At 66.4% G+C, this 18,900-nt stretch overlaps 2 protein-coding genes and 1 long non-coding RNA gene across 10 annotated transcripts; 2 read left to right on the plus strand and 1 right to left on the minus strand.

Moving 5' to 3' along the window:
- Positions 1–146: 146 nt before the first annotated feature.
- Positions 147–14,885, plus strand: FXYD6 (FXYD domain containing ion transport regulator 6). 6 transcript variants are annotated; one of them, XM_072884655.1, is made up of 8 exons: positions 147–272; positions 8,923–8,985; positions 9,224–9,262; positions 9,389–9,463; positions 9,593–9,629; positions 9,912–9,961; positions 10,081–10,123; positions 10,705–10,972. In XM_072884655.1, the coding sequence occupies exons 2-7, from the start codon at positions 8,928–8,930 to the stop codon at positions 10,107–10,109; spliced, it is 288 nt and encodes a 95-aa protein (XP_072740756.1). In that variant the 5' UTR covers positions 147–272; positions 8,923–8,927; the 3' UTR covers positions 10,110–10,123; positions 10,705–10,972. The 6 variants fall into 6 exon arrangements, with proteins under 6 accessions (XP_072740756.1, XP_072740752.1, XP_072740751.1 ...); XM_072884650.1 differs by lacking the exons at positions 147–272; positions 10,705–10,972 and adding exons at positions 1,136–1,296; positions 14,847–14,885; XM_072884649.1 differs by lacking the exon at positions 147–272 and adding an exon at positions 1,136–1,296.
- On the plus strand, positions 12,733–16,554 carry FXYD2 (FXYD domain containing ion transport regulator 2). The gene is made up of 6 exons (XM_072884660.1): positions 12,733–14,002; positions 14,847–14,885; positions 15,029–15,103; positions 16,022–16,058; positions 16,208–16,238; positions 16,417–16,554. Exons 1-5 carry the CDS (start codon positions 13,909–13,911, stop codon positions 16,230–16,232), a joined length of 270 nt encoding a protein of 89 aa, XP_072740761.1. The 5' UTR covers positions 12,733–13,908; the 3' UTR covers positions 16,233–16,238; positions 16,417–16,554.
- LOC140661865 (uncharacterized) lies at positions 13,979–17,346 on the minus strand. Of its 3 annotated transcripts, none has more exons than XR_012045919.1 (3): positions 16,645–17,346; positions 15,629–16,034; positions 13,979–14,671 (listed from the first exon to the last, which is right to left on the minus strand). It is a non-coding gene; the product is annotated as an uncharacterized lncRNA (long non-coding RNA). The 3 variants fall into 3 exon arrangements; XR_012045918.1 differs by having other exon boundaries at positions 16,519–17,346; XR_012045917.1 differs by lacking the exon at positions 16,645–17,346 and adding an exon at positions 16,334–16,431.
- Positions 17,347–18,900: the final 1,554 nt, after the last annotated feature.

Genomic DNA, 18,900 nt, shown 5'->3' on the forward strand with positions numbered 1-18,900 from the left:
CAGGACCGAAGCTTCCCACTGTGGCTGCCACCAGCCTGCTCCCTGGCCACGAGCAGCTCGCCAGGCACGGGCGTTCCCTCCGGGGACTGTGCCGCGCTATATTACACACGCATCTCCCTCCCGGATCTCGCTCCTCCCAGCGCGCCCAGCTGTGCAACGGGAACGAACGGGCTGCTTGCCACCAAGCTCTGTGACAGGGGCGTTTGTTCCCAGCTGCAGTGGGTCCGGCCCTTCTCCTTCTGCTAGACAGCGCTTTGCCCCGACTGTCTGAAGTAGGTGCTGGTTCCTGCTCTGCGCGGGGTAAAGCCCAAGGGGTCTGGTTTTCTGCAGCCGCTAAATGCTGGCGGAGCTGGGGGAGTCAATGCGGGTAGCAAGTCCTGAAACCAAAGCAGGTGCCACCACCGCTGAGCCAGGCCAGGCTGGAAGTGTCCCTGCTGCCCCCTCCCCAGCCGGCCCGACCTGGGTGGCCCCCGAGATCCGCCCGAGCAACGTGTCCCAAGCCCCGTCAACTGGGCCGCCTGGCCTGGCAGCGTGGCGTCCCCCTTGCCAGCGACGCCCTTCTGCTCTCGGCAGGCAGCGAGCAAGAGGGAGAAGCCTCGGCACCGCGGTTACCAGTCGACCTACGGGGATCCTCTGGCAGCCTCGGAGGAGCCCCGGCAGCCTGCGCCCCGCTCGCGGTTCCCCCCGCTTCCTCCGCACCAGGTGCGCAACGCGCGGCAGAGTCCGAGCCCGCTCCTCTGCCGCGGGCAGGGATGTTTCAAAGCCGGGTGCAAGCGTTTCCCTCCGCAGCCGCGCCTTGCTGCGGGGGGCCGCGGAGCGCCTGGTGCGGAGCAAGCCGGGCCTCGCCACCCCCCGCGGAAGCGCGCCCGTGCTCGGCCCCCAGCTGCGGCTGGGCAAAGGGGGCAGAGCTGCCTGAGCGCGGCCGGCGGCGGCGGCGGCGGCGGGGGGCCGGGTCCCCCGGCTCCGGCCCGCCCCGGCGGTGGCCCGGCCCGGCGCGGGCCGCTGCCGCCAGGCTCCCTTGGGCTTTCGGGCTGCGGCGGCCGCAGCTGCGCTCGCCCCTCGCCGCGGGCCGGGCTCCCCCGGCCGCTCCCAGCGCCCCCCCGCCGGCGGCAGGCGCCGCCCCCGCCCCGCCCGGCCCGGCCCGGCCCGCCCCGCGCCCCTTTGTGCGGCAGCCCCGCTCCGCGCCCACGCCGCTCCGCTCCGCGCCGCTCCGCGCCCACCCGGCACCGCCCGGAGCAGCGGGGCGCGACAGCCCAGCCCGCTCCGCCCCGCTCCGCTCCGGCCCGGCGAGCTCAGGTGGGTCCGGCCGACGCGGTGCCTCCGGCGGGGCTGCCCGGGGAGGGGGCGGCGGGGCGGGCTGCCCGGCTTCGGGTGTCCTGCCGCGGCGTGCCCGGCAGCGGGCGGCGCGGCGGGGCTCGGCTCGGCGCGGGGGTCCACGTCCCGGGGCGCGGCGGCGACCCGCCCTGCCGCAGCCCGGTTCTGCCGCGGAGGCCGAGCCCTCCCCGCGGTGCCCGGGCCGGACCGGACGGGCCCGGGGGCATCGCCCGGCGCCTCGGGCCGCCCGCATCCCCGGCCCTGGCGGCTGCCATGGCAACGCCGGGTACCGCGGGTTCCCTCATCCCGCCGTTGCCTGGTTACCGCCCCCCGCGCGGGGAAGGGTGCCCCGGCGGCCCCGCCACCCCCACCAGGGACCGCCGTGGGCAGCCCCGGGGCACGCCCGGCGCTCCCCGGCCGCCTGGGCTCGGCGGTGCGCGGCGGCCCCGGGCAGCAGGGCGGTAATCCTCCTCTCCGGGTAGCTGGCGGCGTTCTGGCTTCTGTGGTTAAATATTTTGGTAACACCGTAGCGGTGCGTAAACAGTCAAGTGCTTTATCCCGGGAAGGCGTACCAGAGGCAGGGAAGAGCGCGTCTCTCGGGGCGTGTAATTAATGCTTCCTGAAGAAACAGATACCGGAGTCCATGTGGTGGAACTCGGATCTTGCAGGAATATTTCTGTGGGAGGGAAAGTGACAGGTGGTTTGTCTGGATGTGAAAGCTTTGCACACGAAGGAGCCGCCTCTCGGGAAAAGCTGCCTGGGGATTAGGACTTGAAGCGGTCCCCTGCACCCGTTGCAGCAAGCCCGCGGTGCTCCGAGGTGCTGTTGGGTCCCGTTGGGGTTTTTAGTCCCCCTGGATGGTTTCCCTCCCAGCTGGAAACAAAGGCAAGCCCAGGGAGCGCCCGCCTGCGCGCAGCAGGAGCGCGGTTCCGAGGCAGTCCGAGGTGGAGTGACGGGCGCGCACGAGGGAAAGCTGCCAGCGTAAAGTGCAGTCGCTGCAGAGCCAGGCCACCTGTTAGAGCGTGCTCGCGGGCCTGCCGCAGAATGCCCCCGTGCCTACGAGGTGTGGGGCTGGCTGCACCGTCCTCTCGTCAGGCTCGTGTTCCACGTTCGCCTTGGAATTTTAGCTGCCTCCTTGAAACTTATCTGTTCGCGTAACGCATCGCGGAGGGTCACGGTTTTGCCAGGAGTTGAGACTCTGGTGTTGAGAACAACTCCCCAGCACAGCAAACGGGCAGCTTTGCGTCTGGTTGTTCCCCTGCGTTTGCCTTTCGGGCTGCTTGCGTGTTTCCGAAGCGTAAAGAGGCCACCGAGCTCCGCGGCTGTCGCGTCGCCACGCTGCCCGAGCACGGAGAAGGCACCGCTCGCACCGGGCAGCGCGGAGGCGTCCTGCCGAGGGGCTGTGCCGCCTGGCTGTCCCTCCTCGCAGCGTGCAGCCGCAGCGGCGCTGGCAGGGACAACGGCCGCGCCTGGTGGGGACTTCTCTTTGCCTCGTGCTCAGCGGTGGTCGTGGCTGGTGGCGACAGCAAAGGAGGGAACGGAGAAAATGTCCGCTCTTTGATGCTCTGCTGAGCGTGGCAGTATTGTGATACCCCAGGACACAGGGGAGCTTGAAACAGCTTCTCTTACGCTGCTATTTGAGTGTTTTCTGGTGATCTGGATTTCTCTCGCCACCAGGACCTGGCAGGTAACCTCTGCTTTGACTGACCTGTTTGACCCCCGTTGTGCTGATGCCCGGCCGTGCCCCGCTCAGCGCGCAGAGCCCGGGGTTTAGCCAGCGTGCGGCGAGGGCTGGGAGCGCTGGGTGTGGCGGAGGACGGGACCGGACAGCTCAGGCAGGTGCACCGTTTAGATTTACAGCACCCGATTATCTGTTAAGCAAACGAGGAGAGAACAGGAGCAGCAGACTCCTGACAGGAGGCGGTGGTGGTGTTTACTGCTTCCCTGGAGCCGAGGGCTGGGTTCTCTGCCTGCTCTCCCGAAGCCGGCGCTGCCGGGCAGCCATTAGCTCGGCAATCATTGCGCTGGCGGTTTGCTTCAAATGAAGGGCTAGACTCGCTGTTTCGTGCCTGCTGCTTCTCGTTTGGGGAAGCGTGTACTGCCGGGGTGGGCCGGGGACTGTGCGTGAGCCAGATGTGGCCAGGCAGCTTCGGCTGAGGCTCCTTGATGTGTGAGGGCCAGTTGCCTGAGGCTGGAAGAAGCCCTGCAGGAGGCAAGTTTAATGCTGGGGTAGAGGTGAGGGATGCAGCACAGGGTGCGCTCAGAGCCTTGCTTAGCCGTGTTCAGTGATTCCCTGTGGTCGTGCGTTCTTGCAAGCACCGACCCGGTCAGGGCTGGTCCGCGGGGGTCTGCGTGTGAGTCTCGTTCAGCAGAAGCAGGGCTGAAGTTTGGGTTCCTGGGGCTCCTGGAGAGGGTTTCCTTTGAGTATCCTCTGCTTTGGGGAAGATACCCCAAACCTGGTCTTCTATCTGGTCAGCCTTTGAATCGGCACCAAATTTGGGAAGTGCCATCTGATCAGAATGGCGAGGGCTAGAAATCTCTCCTTCTCTCTCATTTAGGAACACGAGGCACAACAACAGGCACATTAATAGCCAGATTAATGCTGATGTGAAATGGCAGAAGAGCACATCTATGCATAGCTGGAAATGTCCATTCACACATGCACACTCTTAAACGCTCCAGGCAATTGAGAGCTGCTGTCACGGTCTTGGGGGCTTTGCACAGAAACTAGAGATTTTAACTAGGTCTGATCTTCGGGAGATGCCCTGAGGTCTCCTGACGGAAGGAGGAGGCTGCCCGGCATTATGCTGTGATGGCTGAGACTTGACAGGGCTGATCTATGCAAAAACAATGAAAAGGAAAATGAGACTTCAAGATTCAACGCCGCTACAAATTTACCTGCCTTGCTCTGGCATGATTTGCCATGCTACGGAGAGCTTATCAGTGGGCAGGAGGGACTGTCTGCCCGGATTTCCTCCCGCTCCTCTATCACACACACGCACACACGCACCCCGTGTGTGCTAACCCAACGACATGCAGAGTTGCAAGGAGGGATTATCCAGAAGCAGGAGGCTGAGGGGGAGCTGTGACTGTGCCTCGCATGGAGCGAAGCATGTTGGCTACGAGCTTGGCAGGGAGGCAGCAGGGCAGTGAATCATCCGGCCAGCTCTGGTGCCCGTGACCTGCGCCCACGTGGGTACGGGTGGCTCCCAGCCCCGGCTGCCCGAAGCCCACGCACAGCGTGGGGAGGGAGCGGCGAGGGTGGCCCTGGCACTGCCGCCCGGCCCTGACTCATGCCCACGCTGGCGAGCCACAGCCCCTGCGTGGGAGCAGCCCGACGCGGCATCTCTGCTGGCTGCGCTGGGCGGGATGGGACTGAGCCCCGGCCGGGTGCCGCCTGCCCCGGGGGCTGCTCTGGGGGCTGCCAGCCCCGACTGGGGGCCGCAGGGGCCAGGCTGCGCCGAGGGGGCAGCAGGGCTGTGCTGGCTCCTCCGGCCCCAGCGCTGGGGCGAGCAGGGTGCCCCGGGGCGGTGCTTTCCCAGGGCAGGGAGGGCATCCCTGGGACGAGGGCGCTGCCAGGGAGCAGGGGCGAGGGCGGCTGTGTGGGCATCACCTGCAAACCCTCATCGCAGGGCAGGTCCAGCCTTGGCTGCCGCTGTGGTGCGGAGTTAGTCCCTCAGCCTGGTCTTGTTCCCGTCCTACCAGAGAGGGGTTCAGGTAGGCACAGGTAAGCCCCCAAACAGCAAACCCCACGTACTCCCTCGGTCTGTGTCGTCGACGCCTTCGCCCAGCAGCCTCTCCCAAACGCCCGATGTCCTCCTCCCGGCAGCTGCTCTGGCTCAGCCACGCAGATGGGGATGGGGGCTGAATATTTGGTTTTCCCTCTTAAAACTGCAGATTGGGTCGAGGTGAGAGGGAAGGAGAGCTCTGGGCGCCGCTGCCCCGCTTCCTGTGCTGCTCTGCCTCTCTCTGTATTAAGGCAGATCTTGCAGTTTTAACAGGAAAAAAACATGTTTTGATTCAAGTCGCATGCAAAGTGCACTGCGCTGCCCGTTCCCCCTGGTTCGTACGGGTGCGTGGCTGCTCGGTTTGGTGACTGCAAACTTTGTGTCGCTAAGGGGAGGAAACAGGGAGATTTCTGCCCAGCGGCGCAGCACGGGTGAGGAGCGGGCTGCGCCCGGGGGCCGGGCGTGGGGCTCCATCGCTCATCAGGCAGCTGTTATTTTTCCGCTGCCTTTGTGCAAAGGCACAGCTGGATTTAGCGTGAACGGAGGGCAGGGAGCGGTGCCTTTGTGCCTTGAACACTGCGGTCTGAAGGCACAAGCGGGGAAAACGGCAAAGCCTTTGCAATATTTGCTCTTCTCACTTTATTTCAGCTTCACAAAGAAGTGGGTGGGCCAGCTTGAAACAACCCAAAAAACCTGTGGCACTTCGCAAAGCATATGCTTCCTTGGAGGAGAACTGGGCTCATTTGCACTCCAGAATGCTATGTTTGTTTTTCTAGCAAGGATACCGCCAATCCTGATGGTTAGCTCGTGCAGAGAGAAGTTTTAGCATGCGGAAGTGTGTGAATTTGGGGATTTGAGTTAGAAAAACAAAGAACATATGTGTGCTGTGTGCTTGGCTTGGCAAAAAAGTGAACTCCGCTGCACTAAATGCAAGGAGCCGAAAGCTGAGCAGAGGACTGGAAAGGACGACTGTGACTGCCTCCTCGGCCGGCTGCGGAGGGCTGGCTGCCGGAGAGCGCGGAGCAAAGCCCTCGGCGGGTGCCGGAGCTGGGAGACGGTCGCTTCCGTTAGCGCTGGCAACGCACCCAGGCAGCCAGCGACATGGCTCGTGTGTTTTCGAAGCTGCTCTGGGAACTCTGGCCTGCGTGTCAGACCCTCTTAGCGTTGCAGCCAGGGCTGCCTCTGCTGTAAAGCACCATTCCAGGCGTCAGTGGGAGCACCCCGAAACAGAAAAGGTGTGAGGGCGGGTGGCTCGTGCGTGACGAGCGACTCGGGCTGAGACTGAGGGCCGTGGGGTGCAGGGTGAGAAATGCTGCCTTCAGGGAGCGCGGGGCTGCCTGGTGTGGGAGGGGAGCGCGCGTGGGGCGAGCGCGCCCGGCCGGCAGCCCTGCGCTCGTGCCGGGGCTGCAGGCAGGAAAGCTCGGCCCCTGCGAAGGGGTTCCCACATGCCTTGGGTGGGGCGGCGGGGCTCAGGGCAGGGACGGTTGTGAATAGTGCAGAATTTCTGAGCGTGTGCTCCAGGGGATGTCACTGAGCTGCGGCTACAATAGTAGTCAAATAATGGCAAAATAAACGGTAAAAACCTGATGAAAGATTTCTTCAAGAAAATAAAGGCATCATTAATATGCTATAAGAGCCAATTAATACCGCTCATCTAGCAATGGCACGTGCTGTATTGCATCTCCTTGTGCACATACAACACCCTCGTATCGGGTAATGACACATTTTGCACTGGCAGCCTCGGCAGTAAATAGACTGAGGACGTGAGATAAAGGACACAGGAAAATGTGCAACTAGAAGGTACTGTATCACCAGCTGTTGGGCTCTTTGTACGTGTTTCTAAGACCTGGTAATTATCCAGAATTACGTGCCTCAGCAAACGAGGGGGCTTGTCTGGGCACAGGGAGCTAGCGGCACGCTCCAGCGCGGCGTGGCAGCGTAGCCCCTGCTACACAATGGCAGCGGCAGCTGCAGGCGAGGGAAATTAAACCCTCCAGTGTTCAGATAAAACACATTTACTTCAAAATGACAAGACATGGAAGGGGAGGGAAGGACGTGAATTATCATGGGATGCAACTTGTTATGATGAATAAATTGGGTTCTGGAAACGTGCTCTCTGTGTTCGCGGGGCCGAGCGCGGTGCTGGAGGCTGCTTCCTCCGCAGGCGTGACGGGAGCTGGCTCCCGAAGGCAGCGCTGGGGCAGCGAAACGCCGCTGGGCCCAGCTTTGGCAGGCTGGTGGGCACTGCTGAGCCCGCTCCACGCGTGCCATCCCGGGCACCTTCACAGCACAAGCTGGGACAGGGGGCCGTGGCAGGGGCTGGGAGACCCTGGTGCCCCAGCTCAGCTGCCTCCCCTGCCGCCGGCAGCCGGGGTGGGCTGGGAGGGAGGTTGCATCTGCATCGGGTCAGGCTCTGGAGGGGCGGAATAGCACCGCGCTGGGGATCTGCATCCGTCAGCTAGCTAAATTCCTGCTCTGCCGAGGGCCCCTTTCTTATCGGCACTAATCCAGCGCAGCAGCTGCAGCAGCTCTGTAGCACTCGGTGCTATCAGTGCTGTGCAGGGCCCCCGATAAACCCCCCCTTCCTCTCCTGCGCCAGCAGCAAGCCCTCTTCGCGCTCCCGCACCATGTATGGCCACCGAGCCCTCTCCTCAGGGCGCTTAGTGACTGCCTGGCAGCGGCAAAACACAAACCAGCAGAGCCCTTCGTGCGGCGGGCGAGCTGCGGGCGGCCAGGGAGGCAGCGCCCAACCTGCCTCTGCGCTCCCGAGCCCCCGGCTCGCTCCCTCGAAGGAGGCGCGTCTGCCGAGCCCTCTCCGCCTGGCAAGAGGCCTCTCCCGCACGCAGCCGCCCACCAGGAAGGGGCGGCTGGGTCCGCAGTGCCCTGTGCCGGCTGGCAGGACGGAGGGCAGCCGCTCCCCCGGCCCCTCGGGAGGAGCAGCAGGGATGCTCGTGCTGGCCCCGCTGCGCTCGGGGCCAGTTAATAGGTACCGTGTGTGCTGGCAGGGTCCCCCCTTTGTAGAAGAGCGGTGCCTGGTGCTGGCTGGTCCCAGCAGCACGGGTGCCCGTCCCAAAAGGGTGCAGCAGCAGCTCGGGGCAGGGAGACGTGCAGCCCCTGCCCGAGCTGGCAGGGAGCGTCACAGCCCGGCCACAGCGTGGTTACACGCAGGCTGCCATCCCTTGGGAAGGGTCCGTGCTCCGGCTGGGTGCCCCCGCACAAGGGCAGTGGGTCGGTGCTCGTGAAGGGGCAGGGACGGGCCCAGCTGTGAGGGGGGACCGAGGCGTATTTACGGTCTCTCCTTGCTGCTGCAGGTGAGCGTGGGGAGCTGGGGGGGGCAAGTGCGGCCGCGCTCGCGTCCCACCAGGGCCACTGGCCTCATTGTAGGAATGTGCTGTAATTGCTATGCTAATTGGGACAAATTAAAGTACGCTCTGGGTGAAGGGCACGGTATTGACCTTGATGGAGAGATCACAGCCCTTGTGCTGGCCCCATTGCCTGCAGTGCAACCTTGAGACTGCACCGAGATCCATGCCAGGAGCAGAGCCAGTGCTTCAGAGGTGGTTGAAAATATACCACAGAACCCCACAAAAAGTCTGTCTGTCTGTCTGCTCGAAGCCTTCCCCTCCTTCGTGCCTGCAAGCCGCCGTGTCCCTGTCTGGCTGGGCACAGCTATGGCACGAGGTATCGTGGCCGGGCCCCGGCGTGTTTCCCAGGGCCAGCCTGGCTCCTTCTCCCGGCGCGGGCTGCAAGGGCTGTGCAGCCCTGCCTGCCCACGAAGTCGGGCACGGGTTGCCTGTCGTCCCTCCCGTGCTCCCCAGCCCCGTCGCGGTGGCCTCCATCGGCCGCCCGGGTGCTGAGCCGCTTCTCCCCTCTCTCGCAGCGGCCATGGAGGCAGCGCTGATCTTCCTGTGCTCCCTGCTGGTGCCGGCGGCCGTGGCAGACGGTAGGTGCCAAGTGCTTCCTGCATGCAGGAGGTGGCAGGGGCACGGGAAAAGTCTGCGGGGCCCTGGAGGACAGCCGCCCCTCCGATCCAAGGGGGCTGGAGCGGGGCGTGGGGCAGCAGCCCCGGGAGCCCGCAGCCCCGGCGGGGGGCAGGGTGCCTGCGCCAGCAGGGGAGCGGTGGGGGGCTGCAGGGGCTCAGCCAGGAGCTCACCTCACACCCCTTCTCTGCTTATTTCCAGTGGCCACCCAGGAGAAGGAGGAGGACCCCTTTAACTATGGTGAGCATCACCGTGCACGGGGATGGGTGTGCTGGCAAGGACACGTGTGCATGTGCGACGGGGAGCAAAAGAGGCTGCCCCTTCCCTGAGCCCAGCAGGAGCAAACCCTGTGTCTCCTCCCCCCAGATTACCAGAGCCTGAGGATCGGGGGGCTGGTGTTTGCCGTGGTCCTGTTCACCGTCGGCATTCTCCTTATACTCAGTAAGTCGGGGACCGAGAGGGTGCTGGGCGGGTGGGCACTGGGGGCCGTTCTCGCGGGGACGGCTGTCGGGAAAGGCCGTGGCCTGTTCCCACTGCGGCGATGCTCATGGTGTTTCTCTCCCCTTGCAGGCAGGAGGTGCAGGTGCAGCTTCAACCAGAAGCCCAGGTGAGTGAGGGCAGCATCTCCCTTGGAGAGCCCCTCCGCCCCCTGCTCAGCTCTTCCCGGGCTCCCTCCCGCAGCCGGCAGAGAGGCTGCGCTCTCCGAGCGTGCCTTTCGAGGGCCTGGTGCCCCAAGCAGCGGGATGCTCTGCTGCAGAGTTCCTGGGTGGCAGGGCAGCCGTGCACGCTCCCAGGGCGCTTTCCTCAGCGTGCCCCTGCGCCGTCGGGCATCCCCCCCCGGGACGGGGTGCAGGTCCCAGCCGCTCTCACCGTGCACCTCTCCTTGCAGAGCTCCGGGGGACGAGGAGGCTCAGGCTGAGACCCTGATCACCTCAAACGGTAAGGCCGCCTGTCCCGCGCCGCACGTGCTCTGCCGCTGCTTCCGCGTTGCGCTCGCCTGCCTGCGGGGCCCGCGGCTCTGGGCAGGCGCTGCAACCCGCTCTGCTCTTCCTTTGCAGCGACGGGAGCACAGAAAGCAGAGAACTGAACGAGAGCCATGCGGTGAGTCCCAGGGCCGCTGCGGCCCAGCCCGGGCCAGCGTGGGTGGTGGCACCAGGGCTGTCACAGCCCCAGCGCTAGGAAGGAAGGGGCGGGCAGCTGGGGCTGCGCAGGGGCGGACGGCGGGGCTCCGAGTAGACCAGTCTGCTGGGACTGGGCAGCTCTGCCTCCCCAGCTCGGTGCAGGAGTGAGCGCTGGTGGGGGCTGCGGCAGGGGAGCACGCAGTGCTGACAAGATCCCGGTGTCCTGTGCTCAGCAAGCCCCAGGCAGCCCAGCCGAAGAAGGAAGCATCTGTCCGGATTTTCCCTTGCCTTATGTTTCCTTTCCTTGCGCTCCTCCACCCCAAGGGGGTTTTATTTTTAGGGCCTCTAGAGAGCTGAGTGCGAGTCCCCTGGGGCGTCTCGCTCCTCGCCTGCACTCAGAGTTGCCCCGCGCTCCTGGGCTGCGGCCCGATTTTGGAGAGGGGGGAAGTCTGGAGCCCGGGCGGGCGGGAGCGTGGTTTGTGCTGCTGGCGGAGGAGCCCCGCGCCGGGAAAGGCGGCGGCGCTGCTCCCAGCCTGACTCGCCGCTCTCCTTCCCGCACAGACCCAGAGAGCCAAGGACAGATGCTCGGACCGCAGGTGCCAATGGCCTGCGAGGAAACTGAAATCGCAGCAACGGGTCCCTCTAAGGAGTTGCGAAGCTGCTGTGTCTGTGTTACCCTCTGTACTTCAGCGCCGGTTCTCTGTTTACTAACCCGACTAAACTCCGCTCGCCGTCCTCTCTGCCTCCAGTGGCGTGTAATGTTGATGTGAGATGATCATTACCTCTAGGGCTAGTCGTTGCTGATGTTGTAATAGTGACTTTCTCTTCACCTTTCTCGTGCTGTGCGTGTGACTCCGGCTGTGTACGACAGGCAGGTGCTGCCCCTCTGGGCCGCCCGCCGAGCCCAGGAACGGGAGCCGCAGGGCAGGGCAGCGTGGGCTGCGGTGCACGGAGCCTGCTGCAGCCCCAGTGGAGCCCTGCATCCCCCCACCCTTCCCCGCGCCCGGAGCTGGAGGCTCATCGTTCACCCCGGCTGGCTTTGGGCAGGGCTCGGGGACCAGTCCCGTGGCATTCTGGGGGCCTGTCCAGCATGACTCTGGACCGCGCGTTGCCGTTTCAGCAATAACCCTCCCGGGCGCCCCAGCCCAAAGGCAGCCGCGGTGGGGGCGAGTCAGGCGGGGACATCTCGCAGCTTGACTGCCCTAGGTGGTGGCACCTGGGTGCCGGATTTAAGGCTGAAGGGAGCTGCCCTTCCTCACCTGCTCGGCACTCCCAGTTTGCGTCCCTGGCTAAAACCAAGTCGCCTGTGTGGGACGCTGTTTTAAATGTGAGGAAATGCTGTGGCGGCAGAGAAGCCCGTGAAATCCCCCCGCACGGTGACACTGTGAAAGAGGGCGGCTGCGCAGCGGTGACCCTGCTAACCGGCACAAAGCAGCTTCTCGCCAACGCTCCGCCTGCCTGTGAGACGGAGGTGGGCAGGTTAAACAGTCTCCGAGGGCTAACGAGAAACACGGACTGAAATAAAGATCCTGCCCTTGCTTGTCTCCGGCAGGGAAGGGGCAGCGGCGTTTCCTCCTGGTGCTCCCTGCCCTTCCTGATGCCTTGTCGCTCCCGGTGCCGTGCTACGGGGCACGGCCACCCATGTCGGTGCTGCGTGTCGTCCCGTGGTGGTTACATGTTGTCAGCCCCTGACGCCAGCTGCCCCTTCTCCCAACGGAGCAGCAGCAAACGATGCTCAGGAGCTTTGCACGCCTGAGCTTGCACATGGGCGACGCGCTGGCTCCAGAGAGGCCGAGCCCAGATTCCATCGTCACCTTGTGTCCACTCGTGGGTCGGAGGCAAGCCCGTGAGTCTGGCCCCTTCCCCAAGCCCGAGGGCATGCCAGACCGTGGCCTCAGCTGGGGCTGGGGACTGCCAGCTCTGTCACGGGCACTTGCCAAGGCAGGGTCAGCCTGGGCAGCAGTGGGGGATCCCCAGGGCTTCATGGAAACACATCAGAGTGCCGCCCACGCGCCGGGAAGAGGTTCTTGTCCTCAGGATGGCTTTGAGAGGGGGTTCTGCTATGCCCACCCCACCGCGGTGGCCCTGCCTCCAGCTGGGCTGTGTCCCTGCGTGCTTTGCATCCCTCGGTGGCGCTGGGAAGCACGCTCTGTCCCATCCGTGCTGTGTCTCCGGTACCCCGTCCCTCCCTTCCCCGTGGCCATTGCAGAGCTCTGCTCGCCTCCTGCCTCCGCGCTGCTCCGCAGCCTGGGCCAGAGCAGACCCCGCGCAGCCCAGCCCCTGAGCGTCAGCTGTGTGCGTGTCCCGTGTCGGAGTGCCCGTGATGTCGTCGCTGTGCCGTCGGTGTTAACACGAAACAAAGAAATCCCCGTGGTGTGTAGAAATGGCAAAATCCTGACTGTTGTAAAATAAACCGAGCTATTGTGTTTCCTTTTAAATAGGCGAGTGTGCTGCTGTGGTAAAGGACTGGTGTGTTCTGTGCTGTGACCTAAGGGGGGAAAGGAATAAAATATCGTTTCCATCAGTGCCTGCCTGTGTCGTCTCAAGGGCCGTGGCGTTTCCAGGGCCTGGGGGAAAGGCTGCGGGGAGCGGGACAGGGGCCGCGGGGAGCAGGACAGGGGCCGAGGGCTGCGGCTCCGCCAGGGAGGCTGGCTGGGCGAGCCGGCAGGCAGCTTCCCACGCTGTCCCTCTGCGCCAGGCAGTGCCGGCAGCCGGGCTGGGGCGGAGGGGAGCAGTGGCCGCGCACCCCCCGGGCAGCACAGAGGGGCTTTGTGCTAGCTTGCTCTCCGAGCCCCCTCCCTGCCGCGCTCTTCTGCAGCCAGCAGCGGTTTCAACAATAACCGGAGACTGTGTGAAGGCAGCGCGTGAGCGGCGAGCCCGGCTGCGCGGCCCCGAGGGACGCGGGCACAGAGCCCCCTTGTCCCTCGGCCTTTCGGGAGCTTCTGCGTCGCGGCCGCTGGTAGGCCGATGGAAGGGGATGCTGAGCAGGGTCTCGGCTCCGCGGCGGCAGGACGGCCCCACGCGCCACCCTCCCAGGGCTTGGCTTCACCCCGCGGCGCCGGAGCTGGGCTGCCCTGGGCTGCGGGCGCCCGCGCTCCTCGGTGGGGGCTGAGCCCCGGGCACGGCGAGGGGAGCGCTCCCTCGGGGCCGGCTCCCCCCGGCCACCGCAGCGCTAAGCGGCTCGGGCGCGTGACTCCCGCTCGCTGATTGCGAGATTAGAGCAAACTGGATTGAACGGCCCGCCTGGCAGCTGGCCTCGCCACCCGGGGCCGGCACAGCCCTGAGGGGCGCAGCATCCTGGTACCCGCCGCTGGCCCGGGATGCACCACGGACATCACTGTGCCGGGGTGCCGCAGGGCCCCCGGGGACGGCTCGATGCTGGGCTGGGAGGAACTGACCTGGCTGTTGTGGGGACCTGTGGCGCCAGGCTGCAGGGACGGGGCACGCTGCCCGCTTCTCTCTAGCAAAAGCCAGTCGCAGCCCGTACCCGAGCCCATCCCTCTGCCCCCCGCCTCGGGCTCGCCTCTGCGGCAGCGGTGAAGCCCAGTTGGCCTGACGTTTGGAAAGCGAGGGAGGGCGTGCCGTCCCCCTCCCGGCTGGGACAGGGGCACCGGCGGCTCCGGGGTGCCCAGCCCTCCCTGCCAGCTGGCACGGTGGGTGCGCACCCTGCCCTCCCCTCCCGGGCCTCCTTCCCAAAGGCGGGCGGGAGCCCTGTGCCTCCCCTCGTGACTGCGATAAACATTACACCGAGGCCGTTAATGTTTAATGAGGTTTGTCTCCCAATTAATGTGCTTTCCTGTGGGTGCCTGCTTCCAGAGCGAGACGCCCGCCGGACGACACGTTGACGCGATGGGTGACGGTAAGGGCGCTCCGGGGAGCAGGGCGGGCGGCAGATGCCTGCAGCCAGCACCCTGCTCGGCCCACCCGAAAGGGGCTTCCCTGGGGCCAGACGCCTTCATGGGGGTATCTCCGTGGGAGGCGCAGGGCTGGTCCCTCCTGCCACGCAGGAGCCTGCATGGGGAGGCTCTCACGGAGGATTCGGGGGAGACGTGGGGATGAGTCCCCAGAGCTCTGCAGCCTGCTGGCGCATCGGTGCCGGCTGGTGTTTGGCTTCTCAGGGGGATTTCTCCTTCCAAATGGCTCCTGGCAGAGGGACGTGCAGTCAGGTAAGGACGTGCGGTCAGGTAAGGTGGCTGGAGCGGTGACACGCAGCTGTCAGACGGATGAACCTGCCGGTGTGGAGAGAGGCTGCCGGGACGCACCCTGGTGCAAGGCGTCAGCTCGAGGGGTTGTTCAGAGCTCTGTGCAGCCGGAGCAGAGCCATCACTGCCCCGCTGAGCCTTGTGGGCAGCGGCGCTTCCTGAGGGCACCGTGAAGGCTGCTCTACCAACGGCGCAGCCTTAGCAATAGCAACCAGCTGCTGCAAACAGTCGTGCCGGGCCCCTGTCTGCAGCTTCACCTGGAGCTCAAGAGATTCCCACGCATCCTATGAATGCATCCTGCAGATGCACCGTGAACTTGAAACTTCCTGGGGTGAAAAACGGGAATTCGGGAATTCTTTACTGGCTTGGCTACGTCTTAAGGAAATCGGAGCGCTCTTGCTTGCAGTCCTCATTCCTGATCTTTCACACCTCGCCTCCCCATCCAGGCACCCACCGCGAACCCGGGCCCTGGCTCTCACTTGGGTTTCTCCTCTTTTCCAGAGCAAGCGCCCGAGCAGGGCCTGGACAGGTTCAGCTACGGTGAGTGCATGCCCCGTGCAGCCCGGGGGCTGCTGGCAGCGGGATGGGCAACCCGCTCCCACGCCTGCCCGGGGGCTCTGCGCTGCGGGCTCAGCCCCGCACCTCAGCCGGGCTGACGCCTGCTCGGCTCTCCTCCTCCCCAGACTATGAGACCATCCGCAACGGGGGGCTGATCTTCGCCGTTGTAGCTTTTGTCATCGGGCTCCTCATCATCCTCAGTAAGTGCCTCGGGTGGGCCGGACGCCCCCCTCGGCTCTGTTCTCCTGCGCGTGGCCCCTTCTCCGCTCACCTCCCTCCTCGCCCCGGGCCGGGCACCGGCCGAGTGCTGGGGTGGGGGGGCCGCTGACTCTCCCCGCCACGCGAGGGGTGGGCATCGCCCGCAGCCCGGGCTGCCTGAGAAACTTCCATCTAGGCAAGCTCCCAACAGAAAGCGAGTTGGGAAGGAGACCACATAAATATTTAGCGTTTCCCTGCCAGCGTCAAGGCTTCAGCGGGAAGGTCACTAATTAAAAATAGCAGAGAAAACTCTGACATTTCCAGAGTGAGAAACCAGCTTTCCCAGAGCCCTCAGACTTCGGCAGCTCCCAGAGGGAGCGGTGCCGAGCGTGCAAAGCACCCTGTGACCCTGCCCACGCGTACAGGCACTGCCTGCCTCGATTCACGGGGCCAGGGGCGGCCACAGCATCACAGCTGCACGCAGTGACGGTGCACAGCGGTTTTAGGGAGAAAGATAAGAAACCCACCTGCATTTGCAGCTGCGGGGGCAGCTAAGGGAGAAGGACAGACATCTGAGCGGGCTCTCGTGGCCGGTGCTTTGCTGAGCAGTGCCAGGGGCTGCAGCTTTGGGGTCCGGGGGGTGCAGGGGGGCTGGCCAGGCAGCACAGCTGAGCCAGGCGCCAGGAGGCAGCATGTGGGGTCGGTGTCTCCCCACACCGGTGAGAGCCGTGCAGGAGGCCAGCCCCAGCGCGGAGGCAGGGGGGCTCGGGGCTTCCCGCAGGAGCCAAGCCCGGTGGTCCCTGCTGAGGGGACAAGCCCGCGAGCAGGACTGCCTCATCGGAGCAAAGAGGGGTGGGCGAGACGGGGCAGGGGGGGAGGCTCCAGCCACAAGAGGCCTCAGTTGCTCCTCTTGCCCCCAGGCCAGCGGTTCCACTGCGGAGGGAAGAAGAAGAGGAGGTGGGTATTGCACAGTTCTAAGGCAGCCTCATCTCTCCTCCCCGTCCTACTCCTGCCAGCTGAAAGGGCTGGATTCTCGGTTTGTACTCCCTCCCGTCTCAGCCACGTTGCCCACTGTAACACATCTCCCCTTGCTTTTCGCTCCACAGACAAGGCAACGAGGAAGACCTGTAGCTGCAGGTAGGTTGCAGGAGGATGCACCCAGCTGGCAGCCAGGCTCCCTGGGTCTGCCTGTGCCGGGCAGCGATGCTTCGAGGCTTCAGGGAACTACCTACGTGGGGGTTTGTCTCGGGAGGAGAAGAGCTAGGACACGCTGGCCTCTGTGGCCCTGTAACCCTCCCATCCTGTGTGGTTTCAGAGCTGCCATGCCGCTGTGGAAGCAGAGCTTCATCCAGAGGAGAGAAGTCCTTGCCAAGGGCCGCCCCTTACCCCGCTCCAGTGGATCCATTACCCTGCTCACCCCAGGCGAGGCCAGAATGCAAATTGCCCTCATGCTTTCCCCTCTGTTAGATCCAGCAAGAGTTTCTTGGCTAATAAACTTGAAGCTGAGAGAGGCTGAACTTTGTGCCCGAGGCATTTCAATCACCCACTCTCCTGGCCGGGCACCAATGACTTTTCTGCCCTGCAGACATCTTCCAGCAGGGACCCAGGAAAGGTTTCCGCTGGCTCCTCCGCGCACCCACGGCAGGGAGCAGCTGGCCGTCTCCACTCGGGGTTTGCACCGGGGCCTGCGGCGGAGGGACGCTCCTGCTCCCGGCCACCCTGGCTGCCCTGAAGAAAGCCCCCTCTCGCCAGCCTGAAGGCCGGCTGCGGGTGCCCGGTCCCACGGTGGGTGCCAGCGAGGGGTTTGCAGCAGCGTCCCGCGCCGCGCAGGCGGCAGGGCAGGGCAGAGGCACCCGTGGGCACCCGCGGGGTCTTCGTGTGCTGCCTTTCCCGGAGCGCTCGATCCCGGCGTCCTTCTTGGGCAAGAACGGGGCTGGGGCGCTGCACCCAGCTCTTCCCTCTCGCAGCCTCTCCCATCTTTGGACAGACACGGAAACACCCCTTGGGAACAAAAAAAAGCGACAAAACTCTCCCGCGATTGGGCGGGGAGGGAGGAGGGAGGGCGGGGAGCGAGGCAGGGCTGCTCGGCCGCGCCGGGGCGCGGGGCAGCGGGGCCGGCACAGGCACCCACCGAGCGGCCCGCGGCCGCGCCGCCAGCTCCGCGGGCCCCGCGGCTCCGGAGGGCAGGGGCTGCCCGGCCCCCCGCCTCTGCCCGCAGCCTCTGCCCGCAGCCTCTGCCCCCAGCCTCTGCCCCCGCCTCTGCCCCCCGCCTCTGCCCGCAGCCTCTGCCCCCCGCCTCTGCCCCCCAGCCTCTGCCCCCCTGCCTCTGCCCCCGCCTCTGCCCCCGCCTCTGCCCGCAGCCTCTGCCCTCTGCCTCTGCCCCCAGCCTCTGCCCCCGCCTCTGCCCCCAGCCTCTGCCCTCCGCCTCTGCCCCCTGCCTCTGCCCCCGCCTCTGCCCCCGCATCTGCCCCGCCTCTGCCCCCCGCCTCTGCCCCCGCCTCTGCCCGCAGCCTCTGCCCGCAGCCTCTGCCCCGCCTCTGCCCCCGCCTCTGCCCGCAGCCTCTGGCCCCAGCCTCTGCCCGCAGCCTCTGCCCCCCAGCCTCTGCCCCCGCCTCTGCCCCCGCATCTGCCCCTGCCTCTGCCCCCGCCTCTGCCCCAGCCTCTGCCCGCAGCCTCTGCCCCCCAGCCTCTGCCCCCCGCCTCTGCCCCCGCATCTGCCCCGCCTCTGCCCCCGCCTCTGCCCCCGCCTCTGCCCGCAGCCTCTGCCCCCGCCTCTGCCCCCGCCTCTGGCCCCCGGCCTCTGCCCCCCGCCTCTGCCCCCCGCCTCTGCCCTCTGCCTCTGCCCCCCAGCCTCTGCCCCCGCCTCTGCCCCCACCTCTGCCCTCCGCCTCTGCCCCCGCCTCTGCCCCCCAGCCTCTGCCCCCGCCTCTGCCCTCCGCCTCTGCCCCCGCCTCTGCCCCCCAGCCTCTGCCCCCCGCCTCTGCCCCCGCCTCTGCCCCCCGCCTCTGCCCCCGCCTCTGCCCCCCGCCTCTGCCCCCGCCTCTGCCCGCAGCCTCTGCCCGCAGCCTCTGCCCCGCCTCTGCCCCCGCCTCTGCCCCAGCCTCTGCCCGCAGCCTCTGGCCCCAGCCTCTGCCCGCAGCCTCTGCCCCCAGCCTCTGCCCCCGCCTCTGCCCCCGCATCTGCCCCGCCTCTGCCCCCGCCTCTGCCCCCCAGCCTCTGCCCCCGCCTCTGCCCCCCGCCTCTGCCCCCGCATCTGCCCCGCCTCTGCCCCCCGCCTCTGCCCCCCGCCTCTGCCCGCAGCCTCTGCCCCGCCTCTGCCCCCGCCTCTGCCCCAGCACCCTCGGCGCTCCCCCGCAGGCTCTGCGGCCGAAGGCGGGCCGCGGGCCGCCCGAGAGGCGGAGGAGCGGCGATCGCAGAGGCAGAGGCGGCGCGGGGCGCGTCTCGCTCCCGGCTTCGGCCCGACGCGGGCTGCTCTGCCGGGAAGGCTTCGGGCAGGAGCAGCCGATGGCGGGTCCCTGCCGGCGGCGGAGCCGGAGCCCCCGCTCCTCCGCGCTCGCGGTCCCGCGTGGGGAGCGGGGCCCGTGGGCAGCCCTGCGGGAGCGGCCCCGTGGCGGCGGGGGGCGGCCGGGCGGGCCGGGTCCCGCCGCCGCCGGGCTCGGGCGTGCGCTGCGCTGCGCCCTGGGAGCCCGACCGTCCCGGCGCTGCTGGCGGAGGAGAGGCCGGCTCCCCTGGTCCGTTCGGGCTTCAGTTGAGGTCAGACATGGGCGGTAAAATAGGATTAGCTGGAGGACGGTTATTA

Source organism: Ciconia boyciana, chromosome 20, assembly GCF_034638445.1.
Source record: "Ciconia boyciana chromosome 20, ASM3463844v1, whole genome shotgun sequence".
Taxonomy (NCBI): Eukaryota; Metazoa; Chordata; class Aves; order Ciconiiformes; family Ciconiidae; genus Ciconia; species Ciconia boyciana.

Coding starts and splice junctions, on each gene's coding strand:
- FXYD6 (XM_072884651.1), top strand. CDS start 753: ATGTTTCAAAGCCGGGTGCAAGCGTTTCCCTCCGCAGCCGCGCCTTGC. Junction 9,464..9,592: donor CGGCATTCTCCTTATACTCA/GTAAGTCGGGGA, acceptor CTCCCCTTGCAG/GCAGGAGGTGCAGGTGCAGC. Junction 9,630..9,911: donor AGCTTCAACCAGAAGCCCAG/GTGAGTGAGGGC, acceptor CTCTCCTTGCAG/AGCTCCGGGGGACGAGGAGG.
- FXYD2 (XM_072884660.1), top strand. CDS start 13,909: ATGAGGTTTGTCTCCCAATTAATGTGCTTTCCTGTGGGTGCCTGCTTC. Junction 14,886..15,028: donor CCTGGACAGGTTCAGCTACG/GTGAGTGCATGC, acceptor CCTCCTCCCCAG/ACTATGAGACCATCCGCAAC. Junction 15,104..16,021: donor CGGGCTCCTCATCATCCTCA/GTAAGTGCCTCG, acceptor TCTTGCCCCCAG/GCCAGCGGTTCCACTGCGGA.